The 16189-nt window shown below is 35.6% G+C and overlaps 1 protein-coding gene across 7 annotated transcripts in view; it reads right to left on the bottom strand.

Annotated features, from left to right (window-relative positions):
- The window catches only part of ELAVL2 (ELAV like RNA binding protein 2), a 159285-nt gene extending 143227 nt beyond the window's left edge, over nucleotides 1–16058 (bottom strand). For all 7 annotated transcript variants that reach the window (XM_036260471.1, XM_036260470.1, XM_036260469.1 and 4 more), the window contains exons 1-2: nucleotides 15758–16058; nucleotides 15388–15483 (exon numbers count right to left, since the gene is read on the bottom strand). In XM_036260471.1, the coding sequence (XP_036116364.1) occupies nucleotides 15388–15414 (27 nt within the window). In that variant the 5' untranslated portion in view covers nucleotides 15415–15483; nucleotides 15758–16058. The remainder of the gene's footprint in view (nucleotides 1–15387; nucleotides 15484–15757) is intronic.
- Nucleotides 16059–16189: the final 131 nt, after the last annotated feature.

Consider the following 16189-nt stretch of genomic DNA (forward strand, 5'->3'; position numbering starts at 1 on the left):
AAGGGTTAAAAGATGCACTTTTACTAGGTGTGATTGTGAAAAGAATTTTATAAATTTAAATTATAACATCTCAAAACTAAAAGATAATTTTAAAAATATAAATTTCATTATTGAAAAGAAAAATATTTTAGCATGAATTTATTCTAAAATATCACTCCTGAATAATTTTTATCACAAATGACATATTTGATTTCTAAAGGCATAGCAATTCATTATGAATGATGAAAATTAAAAATCCAAAAATGCAAATTTTATTTTTAAAACGATTCCACATTATTAATTCCTTTTTGGAAATGGGATAGTAGATTGTTAAGGCAAACAGTTTCTCTACGATGTATAAGGGCAAAAATATTGGAAGCTTTGAAATATCTAATAGTTGTAATATTTTTGTTTAAAATTGATTATAATTCTATTACAAAAAAAAAAAAAAAATCAGACTACCCATTGTGTCCTTGCAGATATAACATTTATCTTCAAGTGAAGGTCAAATTAAGGATATATAATCAGCTCCTATTACTAAATACTCATTCTTGATCTTTGACAGAAGATCCATTTCAGTTTGATTCAAGCATCTTTTGAGTGCCTATCATGTGCCAGAATAACACAATTAGGCTAGAGACTAACTCCCTAAAGGAAATCAGATTACTTTTTTAGGCAATCCTAGTAAAAGGAAAATGTGGGAGATTCAACTTAAATTAATGTGTTGTATAAAACATTTTCACAATGTGTCTGGATTTTATTTATCTTTCTAAAGTGTTATACAATATCTCTTTACAAGTTTTTTAAATAGTATAGCTTGTCAAAAATTAGTCCTTTAAATAGAAACTGCAGTACGACTCTACTAGGAGCTACAGTTTTGCAAATTGTTAGAAGCTTGGGTTTTTACATCAGACATATCACTGTGTCTCCATCACTGTGGGACCTTCGACAAATTACTTTAACTCTTATAAGGCTTGATTTCCTGATCTAGAAAATGCTGATAATGCTTAATTTAGAATTACTATAAGGTTAAATGTAATTGTGAGTATAAAATAATCAAACTTCCTGGTATAGAGGAAGCAGTACTTACATGGTAACTATGATTATGAGAACCAAAATGATGACTTAGCACATTTATTTGATGAAGCCAGAATTAGAATTTGTGCTTTCATATGCTCTCTTAAATATTTTCATTTGCTCTCGTTAACATCCTACCTGATAAATCTTATGATAAGTATCTTCTCACATTTCTGATTGTAACCAAGTTTGAAAAGCCCCCAATGGCATAAAATTTTCTGTCTGCCCTGTTATGCAGCTTCAGTATATTTCCCAATACAATTTCATGATTCACCCATAAAAAGTTGTGGGTCTTCAAAAAGCAACTTGGTCTAAGATCCCGTTTGATTGATATAATAATAAAAACACTTTAGATTTTTATAGTACCTTTTATCAGAGAAAGCTCAATGCACTTTTACATATTTATCATTGTAACCCAGGAGATAAGGAAAGACATAAATGATATCTCATTTTCATGGATATAACAGAGGCATTAGGAATTTAGGTAACATTTGTAAGATGAATAGGATTAGAAAACAGGTTTCCAGAATATCAGTCTTTCTACAATATGCTTTTCTCTTTGGCATTCATTATGACCATTACTTTAGTTAGGCTCACAATTTTAGCATTTGATGTTAAGTACAGGTTATAATTCAGTTAGATAGATACTTGCTGAAATCAAGTTGAGTCAAATATATACCATCAGTGTCTAATCAAATTAAAAGATTTGACTTTATGCAAGAAGACACTTTTATTATTGAAATATGTGTGTGTACACACACACACACACACTTCTTATTTACAATTGTGTGTTAACTCAAGGCAAGATTTTTTAAGTTACTATTCCTTTATGGCCTTGAATGATATCAGTTTCAATCTCCTTATCACTCACCTTGAATGAAATCAGTTTCAATTTCCTTATCACTCACCTCTCCCCAGGCTCATTCCCTAACTCCACATATATTTTTATAGGCTATTACATTGAGTTCATTTACATAGGCTAACAGTATTTTCTGCTCTAGTTTTCTATTTCCTTGGTTGTCTTTGCTTGAAAAATATATCAAAATAAATATCCAGAGGAATATAGAAGTGGACCGTATAAAGGACACAAGAGAATATACTTTTTATAATAGTTTTTTTTTGTTTGTTTTGAATGAAACCAAATAGACATAATGTTCACTTGACTTTGCAAAACATATAATTTCAAAAGAATACTAGAACTTGCTTATGGCTTATAGTTTTGCAGTGCCCTCCTGGGTTTACTTTGTTATGGATTAATATAGCTGCAGCTACAGATACGGACTTTTGATGAGTGAGTGGAACGGAAGAAAAGAAAACTGATAAAAGAGTGAACTTTAACTTTTGGATGTTTAAATTCATAGGTTACAATGGAAAAACAGACAATGTTTTTATTTTAAAATTCTGTAGGCATCCCTCTGTATCCAAAATGTATCTTATATTTGATAAGATTGACCTGCCCAAAGTCAAGGCCAGTCATGTGACTGCCAGACTTGTATGAGGAAGTATAAGTAGCATCAAGAAAAAAACAGATGTCAAAAAAAAAAAATTCTGGCCTGTTTGGCTCAGCGGTTAGAGCATCGGCTGTGGACCAATGAGTCACCGGTTCGATTCAGGTCAAGGGCAGCATATACCTCAGTTGCAGTTGGTCCCTGACCCTAGTCAGGGTCATGTGGGAGGCAACCAGTCAGTGTGTCGATGTTTCTTTCTCTCCCTCTCTCCTATTCTATCTGAAGATAAATAGAAAAATATCCTCAAGTGAGGGTAGAATAGCCAGAGCTGTTTTTTTAAAAAATTGTTTTTCTTTATTGATTTTAGAGAGAGAGGGAGATAGATATAGAAATATGGATAAGAACATTGCCTGGCCACCTCCTCCATGCCCCTCACTGGGGATTAGGCCCACAACCTGGGCATGTGCCCTGACTGGAAATCAAACCAGTGACCTCTTGGCGCATGGGTCGACGCTCAACCACTGAGCCACAGCAACTGGGCACCAGAGCTGTTCTTTATTGCCATTTTACCCCCACCCCTTTAACCCTTCTTGTTGATGTGACTAAATGAAAAATCTATTTCTCTGAATTAGTATATTGATGTACATTTTAAGGCTGAGAGTAATGTTTAATACAAATAATGTTCTGTTCCTTTGGTCACTGTCATTCTGGTATAAAATATTAGAGGATATGGTAGTTTAAAATGTCAGGTTTTGTAAACATGACTTGGAAGATGTAATATAAATGAATGGTGTTACAGACTGTTTAAGCTGTTTGAGTAACAAATAGACATTTCCTTGAATTATTTTGACACAATTTACTGTGAAGTTTCTTTTTTCTCTGGCTGATATTTCTAGATTCTTTGTGCAGACAATAAAAAGAAAAGCCTTACTTTTCTGTCAGTGCTCATTATTTAACTCGTGGCGCACTGATGTTTTCTAGAATACTAATATTTCCTAGATGCAGAATGAATACTAAAAGAGAGGCATGTCTCCATCTGAGTCATATCTAAAGGATACATGATAATTTGATTCTCTTTACAAGGTTTTTATAAAAGAGGAAAATATTAATATATATTATGGTGTTTTAATCCCTAGTTTGGAAAGACATTTATATGTCTATTCTATTGGGGTGTGTGTGTGCATGTGTGGTGTGTGTGTGTGTGTGTGTGTGTGTGTGTGTGTGTTCAGAACAAATGAAATGAGGTTCAGGCGTGAAAAGGGCAAAACTTGCCCTGGCCAGTTTGGCTCAGTGGTTGAGCGTTGGCCGGCGGACCAGAGAGCCCCGGGTTCAGAGCTAGGAACACGTACCACCAAAAAAAAAGAAAAGTACAAAACTTTGGTGGAGACCAGGTCCACTTTAGTGGAGAAAAGGACTGGAAAGCCACAGGCTGTCAGGTTTCGTGGGTACAGTGGAGTCACTTCATGATTTGAAAGCCAGCGGAGAAAAGTCTTGACACAAAAGTACTGGATGAGGATATTGACAAGTGTGAATTTTGGATATGCCGAGCAGGGAGAGACTCCAAGATATAGGAATCCGGATCAGAATGGAAGGAGGGTTAAGGAGCTTTTTGTCTAAAACGCCAAGACTCCTTAGAATGAGGTGGCAAGGTCAGGGGATAAATAGAGAAGGAGGCAGACTGACAGGTACAGAAGAGGGCTTCACACTGACACTAATGAGTGTTTTATGGCCAAAAAGTGGTATGGTTCTGAGCAAATGATACTTTTGAGCCACAAAGCCCCAAAAGCTCTGAGGAAGCAAAACCAGGAACCCAAGCCTATCAGGCTGAATTTGGCACAGCTGTGGATGTCTCTAAGCCATCTTTGTGCCTGTGATGGTCAGGGGCTTTCAAACACGACCAGGAAAGGACACACTGTGGCACTGAGCTAAGCTTTCTAGGCTTGGAGAAAGGAGACATGAGTTTTAGTATTATTTCTTCCACAAACTAGCCGATTCCCTTTAACAAGTCACTCTGACTAAACCAGCCCTATAGTCCCTAGGTAGGAGCAGGTAAGAAATACTAAGGGGTCAAGACCAGTGACCTCTTTTTTGTTGTTGTTATGTGCCCCTAGCAGGACCCGAACCTGGACTCTTTGGTCTGCAGGCCGAAGCTCCAACTGCTGAGCCAAACTGCCCAGGGCAAGACTAGTGACCTCTTAAAAGACAACTTAGCTTGCCCTGGACGTCTGCTCAGTGGTTAGAGCATTGGCCCATGGACTAGAGTCCCTGATTTGATTCTGGTCAAGGGCACATACCTTGATTGCAGTTTGATCCCAGCCCTAGTTGGGGTGGTGAGGGAGGCAACTGGTCAATGTGTCTCTCTCACATCTATGTCTCTCTCTCTCTGTCCCTCTCCCTCCCTCCCTCCCACTCTAACTAAAAATCAATGGAAAAATATCCTCAGGTGAAAATTAAAAGAAAAAAATGACAATTTAGATTTAGAGAGAGGGCAGATTAGTAGCCCTGGAGGTTATAGTTTATAAGGAGAACAGCATTCACTTACAAAAACAAATCTTGAGATTTAATACATAGGGAAAATTAGGTAATAGAGCAAAATAACAAAAATCTCAGAAATTGTTTTACCAGTTTCTTAGAATTAAATATCAGATGTAAATCTCCTATCCAATTAGAATTGCCTAATATTACTTTTATATAAGAGCATCAACAATTTCCTTTACTTACTGCCTGTCTGTATTATAGCCATGGGATGTTCTTTTTTTCATTTAATTAATCATTTCTTTTCCCCTATTACACTTTTTCCCACAGTTGCTAGAGAATCTCGTAAAATGAACCTTTATTCCCAACTAGCAAAGCCCTTTAAAGTAATTTGCTTATATTTCTCCATTATATAAATTAATGAAAACCATAATACAATAAATAATTATAATGAGATTAAACAGAACCTGGCTTCCTGACAGGGACCATTTAGTGAATTTCTATTTCAATGCCCTAAACAGTCACCTGAGCTAATTCAATTATCATATTGTTTAATTTTTGTCTTTAAAATTACTCTGCAGAGAATGGGACACTGGCTCACTGTTTCAACTTCATAGGATTATACAGTTTGAACATCCCCACTTATTTAATTTTGTCATTTAAAAATATTCTAATAGTATGACCAAGAATCCAACAAGAGCTACATGTAGGTATTATTTTTATATTATTGTAAAATAAATGTATTGTAAAGTAAATATGTTAATGAATAATATCTAATAATATAACAAGTGTATGTTAGAATATAGAAATATTATGATTAAACATGTAGTACTGGTAGAACTGGAAAAAAGGTACTAAGAATATCAAAATAAAGAAAATTTGTTTTGAATCGTGTTTTAAGATGACTCTGTTACTATCTTTTAAGCTTTATAAATTGTGAACATATATTAATTTTAGATATGAGCTATGATTATTTTCAAAAAAAGTTATTTGTCATAAACAAAGGACATAAAGTGCTGCTGCCCTCGCTCATGCACTCGTTTGACTCATGGCGCAGTCTTGAATAATTTTAAACCAAACATGACTGCGGCAATCAATTTTCGTCCAATTTATTGGGCATGAGTTAAAGCCAATTAAAAAACCATTTTTGGTGCAATTCAAGGGGAAAAATGTATAAACCCATGAAAAACAGATTTCAGTCCTAGACATGAGTCATCACTATTCTAAATAATGGTGTCAGCCCTAAATCAGAAAGAACAAATCCTCAAATCGAACATTCCACACTGGAAACTGCATTTATGAGCAATGTTTTATATAATTATAAATATTTCTTAATAAGAAATTGGCCCGGAAAGAAAAGCATGCTCTTCTAACATTGTCTCATTGCTGAATATTTTTTAGCCGTGAAATTAAAAGGTAGTTTATGGCAGCTCCTGAGGTTTTGAATTAGGAATTAAGGTAGAAAGTTATCTGTGACCTTTCTGCAAAGAAAGCAATATATTTAACCTATAATTTTAAAGTATCTTTTACCTATTAGGCCATCTGTCCTTTCACAGGAATATAGTGGCTTTTTTTAAGGCCATAAAATGAAACAATCCTTGTACACACCAGCTAATCCTAGGGCAATCAAAGCAGCAAAATGGAAGCTTCTGGGTTAGAAATTACAGCTATAAAATAAAACCATACATTTTCCCTTTGTATTTTAAAAAGGCCTTTTCAAGTTCAGGGTTGTAGTGGGCCAAGTATTCAAGCAGACCTAAATCCTGGTTCTGTCTCTCCCACATCCTCGGTATATTTGACGTTAGGCATGTTTCCTGGCCTCTCCAAGCCTCCCCTTTCTCATTGGTAAATGAGTATAAAACTAACAGCCACTTTTTAGAGACATTGTGAGCACAAAGTGAAAAAATATTTGTCAAGTGCTTAGGAGAATGCCTGGCACAGAGTGAATCTTCAGTGAATGGAAGAACTGGTGAGATGAAAGCCCAGCAGTTTTCACACACATCTGTGCATCAGTGCTACAACTTATCTGTGGGGGTGTTTTCTCTTAAAGTACAGATGCCCGGTCTCTACCCCGGGAGATTACTTAGCAATTCTGAGGTGAGGTTTAAGCATACGTGTTTAGATGTCCATGGTTGATTCTGATGAACCACTGACTTAAAGCAAAAGAAAAACAAAAACAAAAACAAAAACAGCAGATTTCCCAATCGCTCAGCTAACAAGGAATTAAAGTAAACTCTGGCTTGAACTATTTTGGTTTGGCTCTCTGTTGAGCAGATTAATTGGAATAATTGCAAAATTTGTACTTTTTGTTTTAAGCTGAAAGAGCTTTAACTGGGAGACTTTTAAAAGATTTTATTTACATTAATTTGTCTATGAGGTCACAGAGTGAGCATGCTTTTCCACAATTTCCTGTTATTATAATAAAAGAAGATACATGTGAGATGACCCTGGGAACTTACAGAGTCACCCAGTGGCATGGATGTATTTCAGTGTTTGCTGTATCTTATAGCTTTTACTTCTATTTCATAAACATAGGCAGATAAACCAATACTACCAAATCAATTTTTTTTATTATATTTTCCTATTGAGTTGGTTCATTTCTAATTGCCTATTTCAAGATAAGTAAATAGTCTCTTCAGTAATAGGGATCAAGGAATATCACAAAGTTAAATGAAGCACTATCAGAAAAACACATACATATATAGTTTGGCCTGACGTGACGACCCTACAAGTTACTCACCATAATTGTTTAATAAAAATGATGGCATTTTCCCTGGGAGCGACTTTTAAATATTAAATGAAACCACTATACTCCTTCATATCATCCCCCGTTGTAGAAGTCTGGCAGTCACATGACTGGGCTTGACTTTGAGTGGGTCAGTCTTACCAAATTCTAAAACACATTTAGGGTATGCCACACAACCAGACTTTAATTTAGAGAGTTTTTAGAGAGCAGGACATTAATAATACTCTTTCCCTGAATCTAAGAATGCAAATTACACTGATTACCTGAGAGCCCACTGGGGAAGTACTTATTTTCTGGGAATATTCTACCCTTTGGGGTGTAGAAACGACTGTGTAGCCTAGATATAATTTCACATCATGTACTGGCAAGCTATTGATAGATCAAGATGTTGATCAAGGAGTTGGTAGGCCCAGATTCTAGTTTTAAAACTGTTTGTGAACCTTTATGTTTTTATATAGAAGATGAAATGGTAGTATTTAATTTTCTTACTTCAGGGGATTAATGTGAAGCCAAAATAAAATTACACATATGAGAACTGGAAAAGAAGTTACTGTGGCGTAGGAATCGAGAGGAAAGTAATTATTTTTTAATGTACACAACTTTCTAGTAAATTATCCAAAAGCTTTTCAGGAACCTATTTCCTTTTCATATTAAGTAAACTATTTTTTTTTTCTTTTTCAATATGATTCCCCAAAAGTTTCAACCTCAAGTTGTAAGATAACAACTCTGCATTAAAACTTCAAAAAAATGAAATTACCTAAAACTTGCTGAACTATCATGGATCATGAAAATCTGTAGATTTGCTTTGTTTGTTTATAAATGTAATGTGTGTATAAGTCTAGTCTTAGACAATCGGTTTCTAATGCATGGCTCTTTGAAATTCTAGAAAAGAGAGCCCTTGCAGAATTTTCCGTTTAACCAGCAGAGAATTGCTTTCTCACAGCTGGAAGTGGAGCAGCTGTTGGCTCAGGTACTCTTCTATTCCTTGGTGAAGTTCAGCGTCCCTCGTTGTGCCATCAGGAGGAAACCTGGCAATGTATGCGGTCAGAACCATGTTCCAGTGCAACCCAATCCCAAGGCCACCCTTCCACCCCTACCATAGGACTCAGGAACAGATAACTCAGCGCTCCTGTGTCACCTGAATGGAGCTAGTCTTTCAGTCAACAAAAACCAACCCCCCTAAGAATGTGCTCCTGACCCATGGCCCCATCACAAGGCTCACATGATCATCAGGATTCCTCGAAGGACTTTTGATGTTAGTCAGTTTCAGGATTTCATACTTTTTTAGAATTGATCAATATCCTGCCACACCCCCCAACCAACCTTTTTTTTTTTTTTTACATTATATAGAAAATTTTCCTTTTAATTTCTGAGTCTCTTAGTGGATACTAAATAGCTAATTCCTTTTTGAATTTACAGGACGAAGAACAAGTGAAAAATATATATTACAGAATAGCTGCCATGGTAGTACTGCTTATTGTATCCACTAGAGGACTCTGCTCTGAATGCTCCAAAATATCACTCCTCCCATTCCCTGTGGCCTCTGGCATTTGATGCTCAACTAACTCTTGAGTTGGGCCACTGGCTACATATCAGTGTTAGAATGAAAACATTCCCTCTACTTTAACACCTCCTGCTAGTTCAATAAAGCGATGTTTAAATAACTGAACTGGCTTCAATGAACTGTACTTGCCATTTTTTCCTGCTTCTTAGCTAGATAAAATGGAGATAATTATGAAGTGGATGAGCAGGTTTAATGAAAGCCAGTTTCTTTTGGTATACTCCTGAAGCAGCAATCATCATCTGTTTGGCTTTTGAAGAGCAACAATTATAATCACTTAAACCCCCATGGGGAACAAAAATAGAATTTACATTAGCATATAAAATATACAGCTGGATTGGGCCAGCCTATAAAATCCTGGGGAAATCATTCTAATCTGAATGCTATTCAAACTCACAAGTAAAATGAGTTCAAGAGTATTTTACATGCTTCCTTCCGATAAAATAATACATATAACAATGCTGAGAGGATTTTCCTAAAAATGAACACAAGGAAAGAAAAAAACTGTTGCCAGGAGAGAATCCCAGCGGGAATGGGCTAAACTGTATTGTTAAGATATCAGAGAACAAAATGCATAATGATATTCACATGAAGTACTAATCACTCTGAAGTAGAGATTTTTCATGCATTTGGGAGTTTAAGAAAGAAAATAGGGTGGTTTCAATCTGATCAATGATGAAACTTAATCATAAATAAGTAAAATTTCAGATGAATAGTACTTTCCTCCTCCACTGTAAATTTGAAACAATACAAAGGAAAGTGAAATTACTTAAGTTGATATCCTATTGTTATGAAACAGAACTCTTGCCCCTATTTTAAAATACTTTCCTGTCATTTTCTCTCAAATAAACTCTTCCTTATATCTCCCATTCTAATTCAAGCCCAGATCATAGGCAATCTATCTCATCATTTATGTTATTTAATTACTTTTGCTTTTCTGTGCCTTTCACGGTTTGCATGATACTTTTTTTTTTTTTTTTTTGGTAGAGCATAGAATAAAAATGGAGCCTTTGCTTTATCCATTATGCTACTAGCAACAAAACACTAACATAATCAATACTATTAAAGGCTTTCCTGGCTGTGCACATTTGTCAAAGACAGTGTATCTGAGAAATTGCACTAATGAATCTTGAAAAATTCAGCATCCTATACAGAAAACTCACTCTCCATCATAAGTACATATCAATATGTAAAAACTAGAAAAAATATATACTTCACCTTTCTTTATAGTATTTGAAGGTTCACTATTACACTTCTTGAAAATGAAAAAAAAAAAAAAAGTCAGTATGCTAAACTTCACCTCCACAGAGAAGCACTTTCTGAATGCTCACACTAAAGCCGGCTGCAGGCACATGGGTGATAGCTTCCTCTGTGTTCCTAAAAGCACTTTGTACATACATGCCTCTGATAGCAATTATCTCACTGCGTTAGAACCATTTGTTGACATGTCTGCCTCCTACAGCCTGTGCATTGCTTGACAGCAAAGCCAACTTTCCGGGGCTGGGGGTGGGTATTTTCAGGCTCTTAGCACCATGCCTAGCCTGGAGCCTACATCATTAATTTGTATTCCAAGATACATCAAAATGTTATGATGTCTATGATAAGAATCAAAATATATTAAATACCATCTCTGCCATAATATAAAATTCCATGGTGGTAAATAAAGAAATTAGAAATTCAAAAGTCTAGGTTTCTATAGCATTCTTCATTTTCATTATCCTTCATAAAGGATAGTGGTAATTTTTAAAGATTTATTAAATATTTATCATGTGTCTCGTGCTTAATTATTTTTATTGGAAACATTTAAAAAAAACTGAGCTCTCAGTTCTTAATGGTAATGGCCTCAGGTTCCATTAGCCATATACATTTTAATTAAAACCATTAACACCACCTTCTCGGATTTGTCAATGTCTGTCAGGTGTGGTGGTGTCTAGCTTGTTATTCTGCCCTTTCCTGTGTGAAACCCTTCATGCTCTGACAGGCTTTGAAAGTCCATAACATGGAACTCATATTAAATTGAGGCAAGTAAGTAGAATTAGGTTCTGGGGGTAAAAATCCAAGGGTCTTTCAAGGCATGAGCTCCAAGGTCAAAGTGGAGTTATGTGACTGACTGCTAGAATATTGTGGGGTTGAAATGCTCAAGGCTTACAATTCTTTTCTTTATAACATGGTTCTTAAAGGTCCAAAATCCCCAGACTTAAAAAAAAAAAAAAAAGGCTATTGACACTTTCATAGTAATGGGGTTTAAACACAATAGATCTGGATGATTTCATTTATAAAAATCTGAAACTTACAAAATGGATGAATCAATTTTTTAAAAGTTCTTCACTTAACAGGAGCATTAATTCAAATGTTCTTTTAGTATGTGAGCTCTCTGCATTTTTTTTAAAAAAGTAACCCAATTAAAAAAAAAGGCTTACACAAAACAACTCAGGAACCCATTTATTGCATGAAGTGCAGATAGCAGATAGATGTATTCTGAGTGCTTTCGCTTCTTAGCTGAAAGAGAAAAATTGAGCAGTTTTCTGTTGAATGGAAATGGTCTTTAAGCATTTTCTTATTGGTACTTAGGGGGATGTGAATGGATTATCTTGATAAAATCTTTACATCTCCATTTTTGCAGATCCGAGTTAATAAACAAACCTGAGCAGATGCAATATCTATGTCCCAATCTCTCAGGTTTAAAAATTGTATAAATAAAAAAGAGCAAAATTAGGGCTTTTTAAAGGAAGATAGTCTCCCCCCCTCCCATGTTTGAGAGTCTATCCATTTTATTATTTAAAAAGGAAGCAGTTTTATTATTTAAAAGGGCCCCATCTGAAACTTTTTTATTTTCTATGTTACTCTCTATCTTTATGTCTCTTTAGTTCACTAAATGAAGGCAATTTAAAAATGGAGGGCCCCTAATCACTGAATAATTTAGGGTAGAAGTTAATTGATTATAAGTATATCAAGATAAACCCTAACTTAGAAAATAAATATATAGCAAAAAAAAAAAAAAAGTATTGAATGAATTGCTACCTATAAAATCATATAACACTTCATTACTTTAGCAAATGTTATTATAATTGAATTTTTAAAGTCTTTAAAATAAAAACTAAATTCCATGTAAGTTGATAAAATGAAAGAAAAAAAAAAAACACACTGCTTGTTTGATTTTAAATCTCTTTTTAAGGCAAATAGGGTTTCCAGTTAGGTTTTCCTGTTATTAAGTATCATTTTTGGTACTTATTTGAAAATACTATTGTCATTATTACTGACTGACTCTTCCTCTGATTTTGTTATTTTGGAGGAGGGGATAGGATGGGGAAGGCAATACATTCTTCATAATGATTGCACCAAAAGAGAAACAACCAGTCAAACCCACCTAAAGTATCCAAACCCAATTTGGGGATACAGTTAGGAATATTTTGGTAAAATTTTTCTTCAAAAATGTTTTATTGAGGAAAGCACTTGTATATATGGTTGGGTTCATGGCAGGCAGACAACAAATGTTAACTATTAAAGGTAACTTCTTAGCTGCTTTAGATTGTGTATCTGATATAAGATACCTAGTAATTTTAATACTGATTAGAAATAACAAATGAAGGTTATTTTTGATTTTTCAAAGCATAGTATCACTTCAACCATTACTGTTTTACTTTTTTGCTTCAGGCATATTTCATGTTCTAGATATGGTATAAGGGGTAAAACCTGCAATGTAAGTGGTAAAATCCACATTAGAAGATCCTGACTACCACCCACCCCACTCCCTAGATCTCATCCATTTTTCTCCTTTACGTAGATATCTATTCACTTAAAGTGAATCAGTGTTATGGGAAGCAATGAATATTTCTATGAGAGTATTGCTTAGTTGAAAACACTCAGAATTTCATTCATGTAAACATTATAAACTTTCTGTTATTTGTAAAATGTATTCTAATGGACTGAGGTTTAGGGAAAATATCAGAACATGACCACTCTATTTCTAATGTGCCAACAGCATATAATTAGAACACTGAAGAAAGAAATGGATTATTACATTCTGATATAACAAAATTTCCATATTGAGAATATTTAGCAAACCTAAAATTGCCACAGGATCATGGTATTAGTGAGGGAAAGTATCAGAAATATACAACATCAGTCTAAGTACTTTTAGAATATTAAACATATGAAGTATTATTCATTGTCATTTAGAAGACAACTTTCAATTATCCAACTTATTTTAAATAATTTTTATAAATGTCTTGAACTGAAACAGCATTTTTAACCTGCAGGTGAGCTACAGTAAAGTTGAGGGCTTGTTTGAGAAGATGAGTGTGATAAAATAACACCAAAGGGTTCTTTTCTCAATTAAAGTATCAAAGTAATCTAATTTTTATATATACAGGTTATAGATTTAAATTAGTTATGACAGTTGAGTAGGATGATTCAAAATAAATTATATAGTTAAAAACATTGTTAGTTGACTACTTTAATATCCATACGTAAGAAAAGCAAACTTTCCAACTGAAATTCTTACTACTAAAATATATATAAAATACTATATTCTAATTTAAATAATTCTGAGATTCTTTTTAAAAGTTTTGCTGAATTGATTCCTCTTGTACCAACAGATTAGTAGTTTAATTAGTCATTTTGTTTAAGTTCTCAAACTAAAAACTGTTTTAAGGATGGTGAATGTAAATAGTAAGACTAAAAGCAATAGTGATGACTTTGAAAGCCAACTGCACAAAGTGTCATTTTCCTGTGTTGGATGCTGGTAAATTACAGTAACTTCATGTGGAATAGAAAAAAAATAAGTTAGTTATTAAAATGTTATTTAAGTAGATGCCCAATAAAGTACTTTAATATTTATTACTATTAATCAGTTTGAAGGGTTATTTTCTGTGATTCTTATGATCAGAGGAAGTTCAAATAATTCACAAAATCTTTATTTCAGAATAGATTTTGAGAAATGTAAGCACCTGCCATTATATTTGCACACATACAAATGAAAGTCAAGAATGGTTTCAACAAAACATGAAACCAATTCCTTTCAGGAGGGTCTTTTTTGTTTCCACCTCATTCTTCAAATGAGAAAACTTAGATGGCCTTGCCTATCAGAGAATGGGCAGATCCCTCCCAATATAGGGCATCCCAATCATCTCCATGGCAACAGCCCTTAAAAAGTTAAAAGGCAATTAGATTCACAAACAGAAAAAATTAAGACTACTGAGCACTGTTTTTTTGTTTTGTTTTGTTTTGTTTTGTTTTGTTTAAGTGCAGAGCTGGCCAAACAATTTAGAATTTTCCATTGGAAAGGTTGAGCCCTTTACTGAACTTGGAATTGTAAACTTTACCACAAATATGAAGTTAGATATCTATTCTCAGAAAGTAAATGAGATAAAGGGGCAAAACTCAGAAACTGTTCCCTGGAATGTACCTCCCATTTAAAAACAAATGAAAGGGAGGAGAGGCAGTTGAGAAAAGACCTTAAAATGAATTTGTACACTTTAATGTAAAAAGCAGACATGAAAGAGGAGAGGAGAGAAATGGGAAGGAGGGATGTAACCAGGTATTTTCTCCAGCATCAAACCTTTAAAGACCACAACTTTGCAAATATATTAAATGCTCATGATTTAGCATGTAAAATTTGTCTAAGAATGATGGCTTCTAACGTTGCTACCTGAGGAAGTGTGAGGAAGACAGGGGTCTAAAAGTGCAGGTGAGGGCATAGAGATAGTTGTAGTGACTTAGGGTGATCCCATTCTTCCCTTTCTCCTTAAGGGTTTATCAGGAATGACCCTGCTACTGTGCTGAGTTCAGGAAGTCAGAGCACGGTCCTTTGAAACCACACAATAACCTCGCTCCCTTGCACCTCGACCCTGAAGAGAGCCAACTCTCACCCACTTTAAATGCATCAAGCTGATTACCATTACAAGAGTACCAAACAGATAAATACAGAACTTGACTTCTGTCTACAGTAACGACACGAACAAAATCAGAACTACTGTTTTTGTTTATTTGCTTCTCCGCCCCCTCCTCCCAGCTCTTTGTGTGTGCTGGTTCCCCTTCAAACCACCCACAGGCAGGCATATGAGAAGAAATGGTAATTTTTGGTTTAAAAGTTCACTTACCACGGCAACCTCATACTGCTTTGTCATGCTTTTTACACTTAATTTTTCAAACTGCTTGTGCAGGGCCAGAACTGGGAAGGCAGGACTAAGGTATCTCTAATAATCACAACAAAAAGGAAAGAACATTCACCAATCAGAATTACATTAAAATGCACTAACCGCGGAGCCAGACGCAACGGTTCAGACTGTACCAGGGAGGGGGTGGGGTGGAAATAGCCAAGCTAACAAAACAAAAGGTAAAGGGGAGAGTTGAGTGGTTGGAGGGGAAATTGATCCAAGCCGCCTTTTGACTGAGGACAGGCTTAAAACCACCACCACCATCATCCCCCGCCCCCAGCGCCCCCACGATTACCCGAGTGACTGCACTTGCCTCCAGCCAGCTCAACTGCAGGAGTGGACTGCCCCGTGTAAGTTCACTAGCCCTGCCACAGTCTTCCTCTGCCTGATGGGTTCGTTCAGGAAAACACTTCCAGAGGCATCCGTCCACTTGAGGTCTGGGCTCGGCTGCGGCTGCAGGGCTGCTGCGAGCAGCTGCTAAGATCGTTGCGTTCTCGCTCCTGCCTCATTCGCGCTGCACAATAGCCCCGGCTGGGTGCACCTCATTAAGCCAGCCCGAGAGCCCCAGGAGCAGGGCAAGCTGTGTGACAGCGCTGCCCCTTTGTAATGACTGTGTGATGGATGCAACCGAAGGGTGGGGTCTGGGTGGGTCAAAACTGTTAATGACAGTATGTATCATTCTGTCTGTCCTCCAAGAGAGAGAAGCCCCTGCCCTCCCCCTTAGCCAGTCTCTCTCTCTCTCTCT

This window comes from Molossus molossus, unplaced genomic scaffold (genome assembly GCF_014108415.1).
Source record: "Molossus molossus isolate mMolMol1 unplaced genomic scaffold, mMolMol1.p scaffold_m16_p_14, whole genome shotgun sequence".
Classification (NCBI taxonomy): domain Eukaryota; kingdom Metazoa; phylum Chordata; class Mammalia; order Chiroptera; family Molossidae; genus Molossus; species Molossus molossus.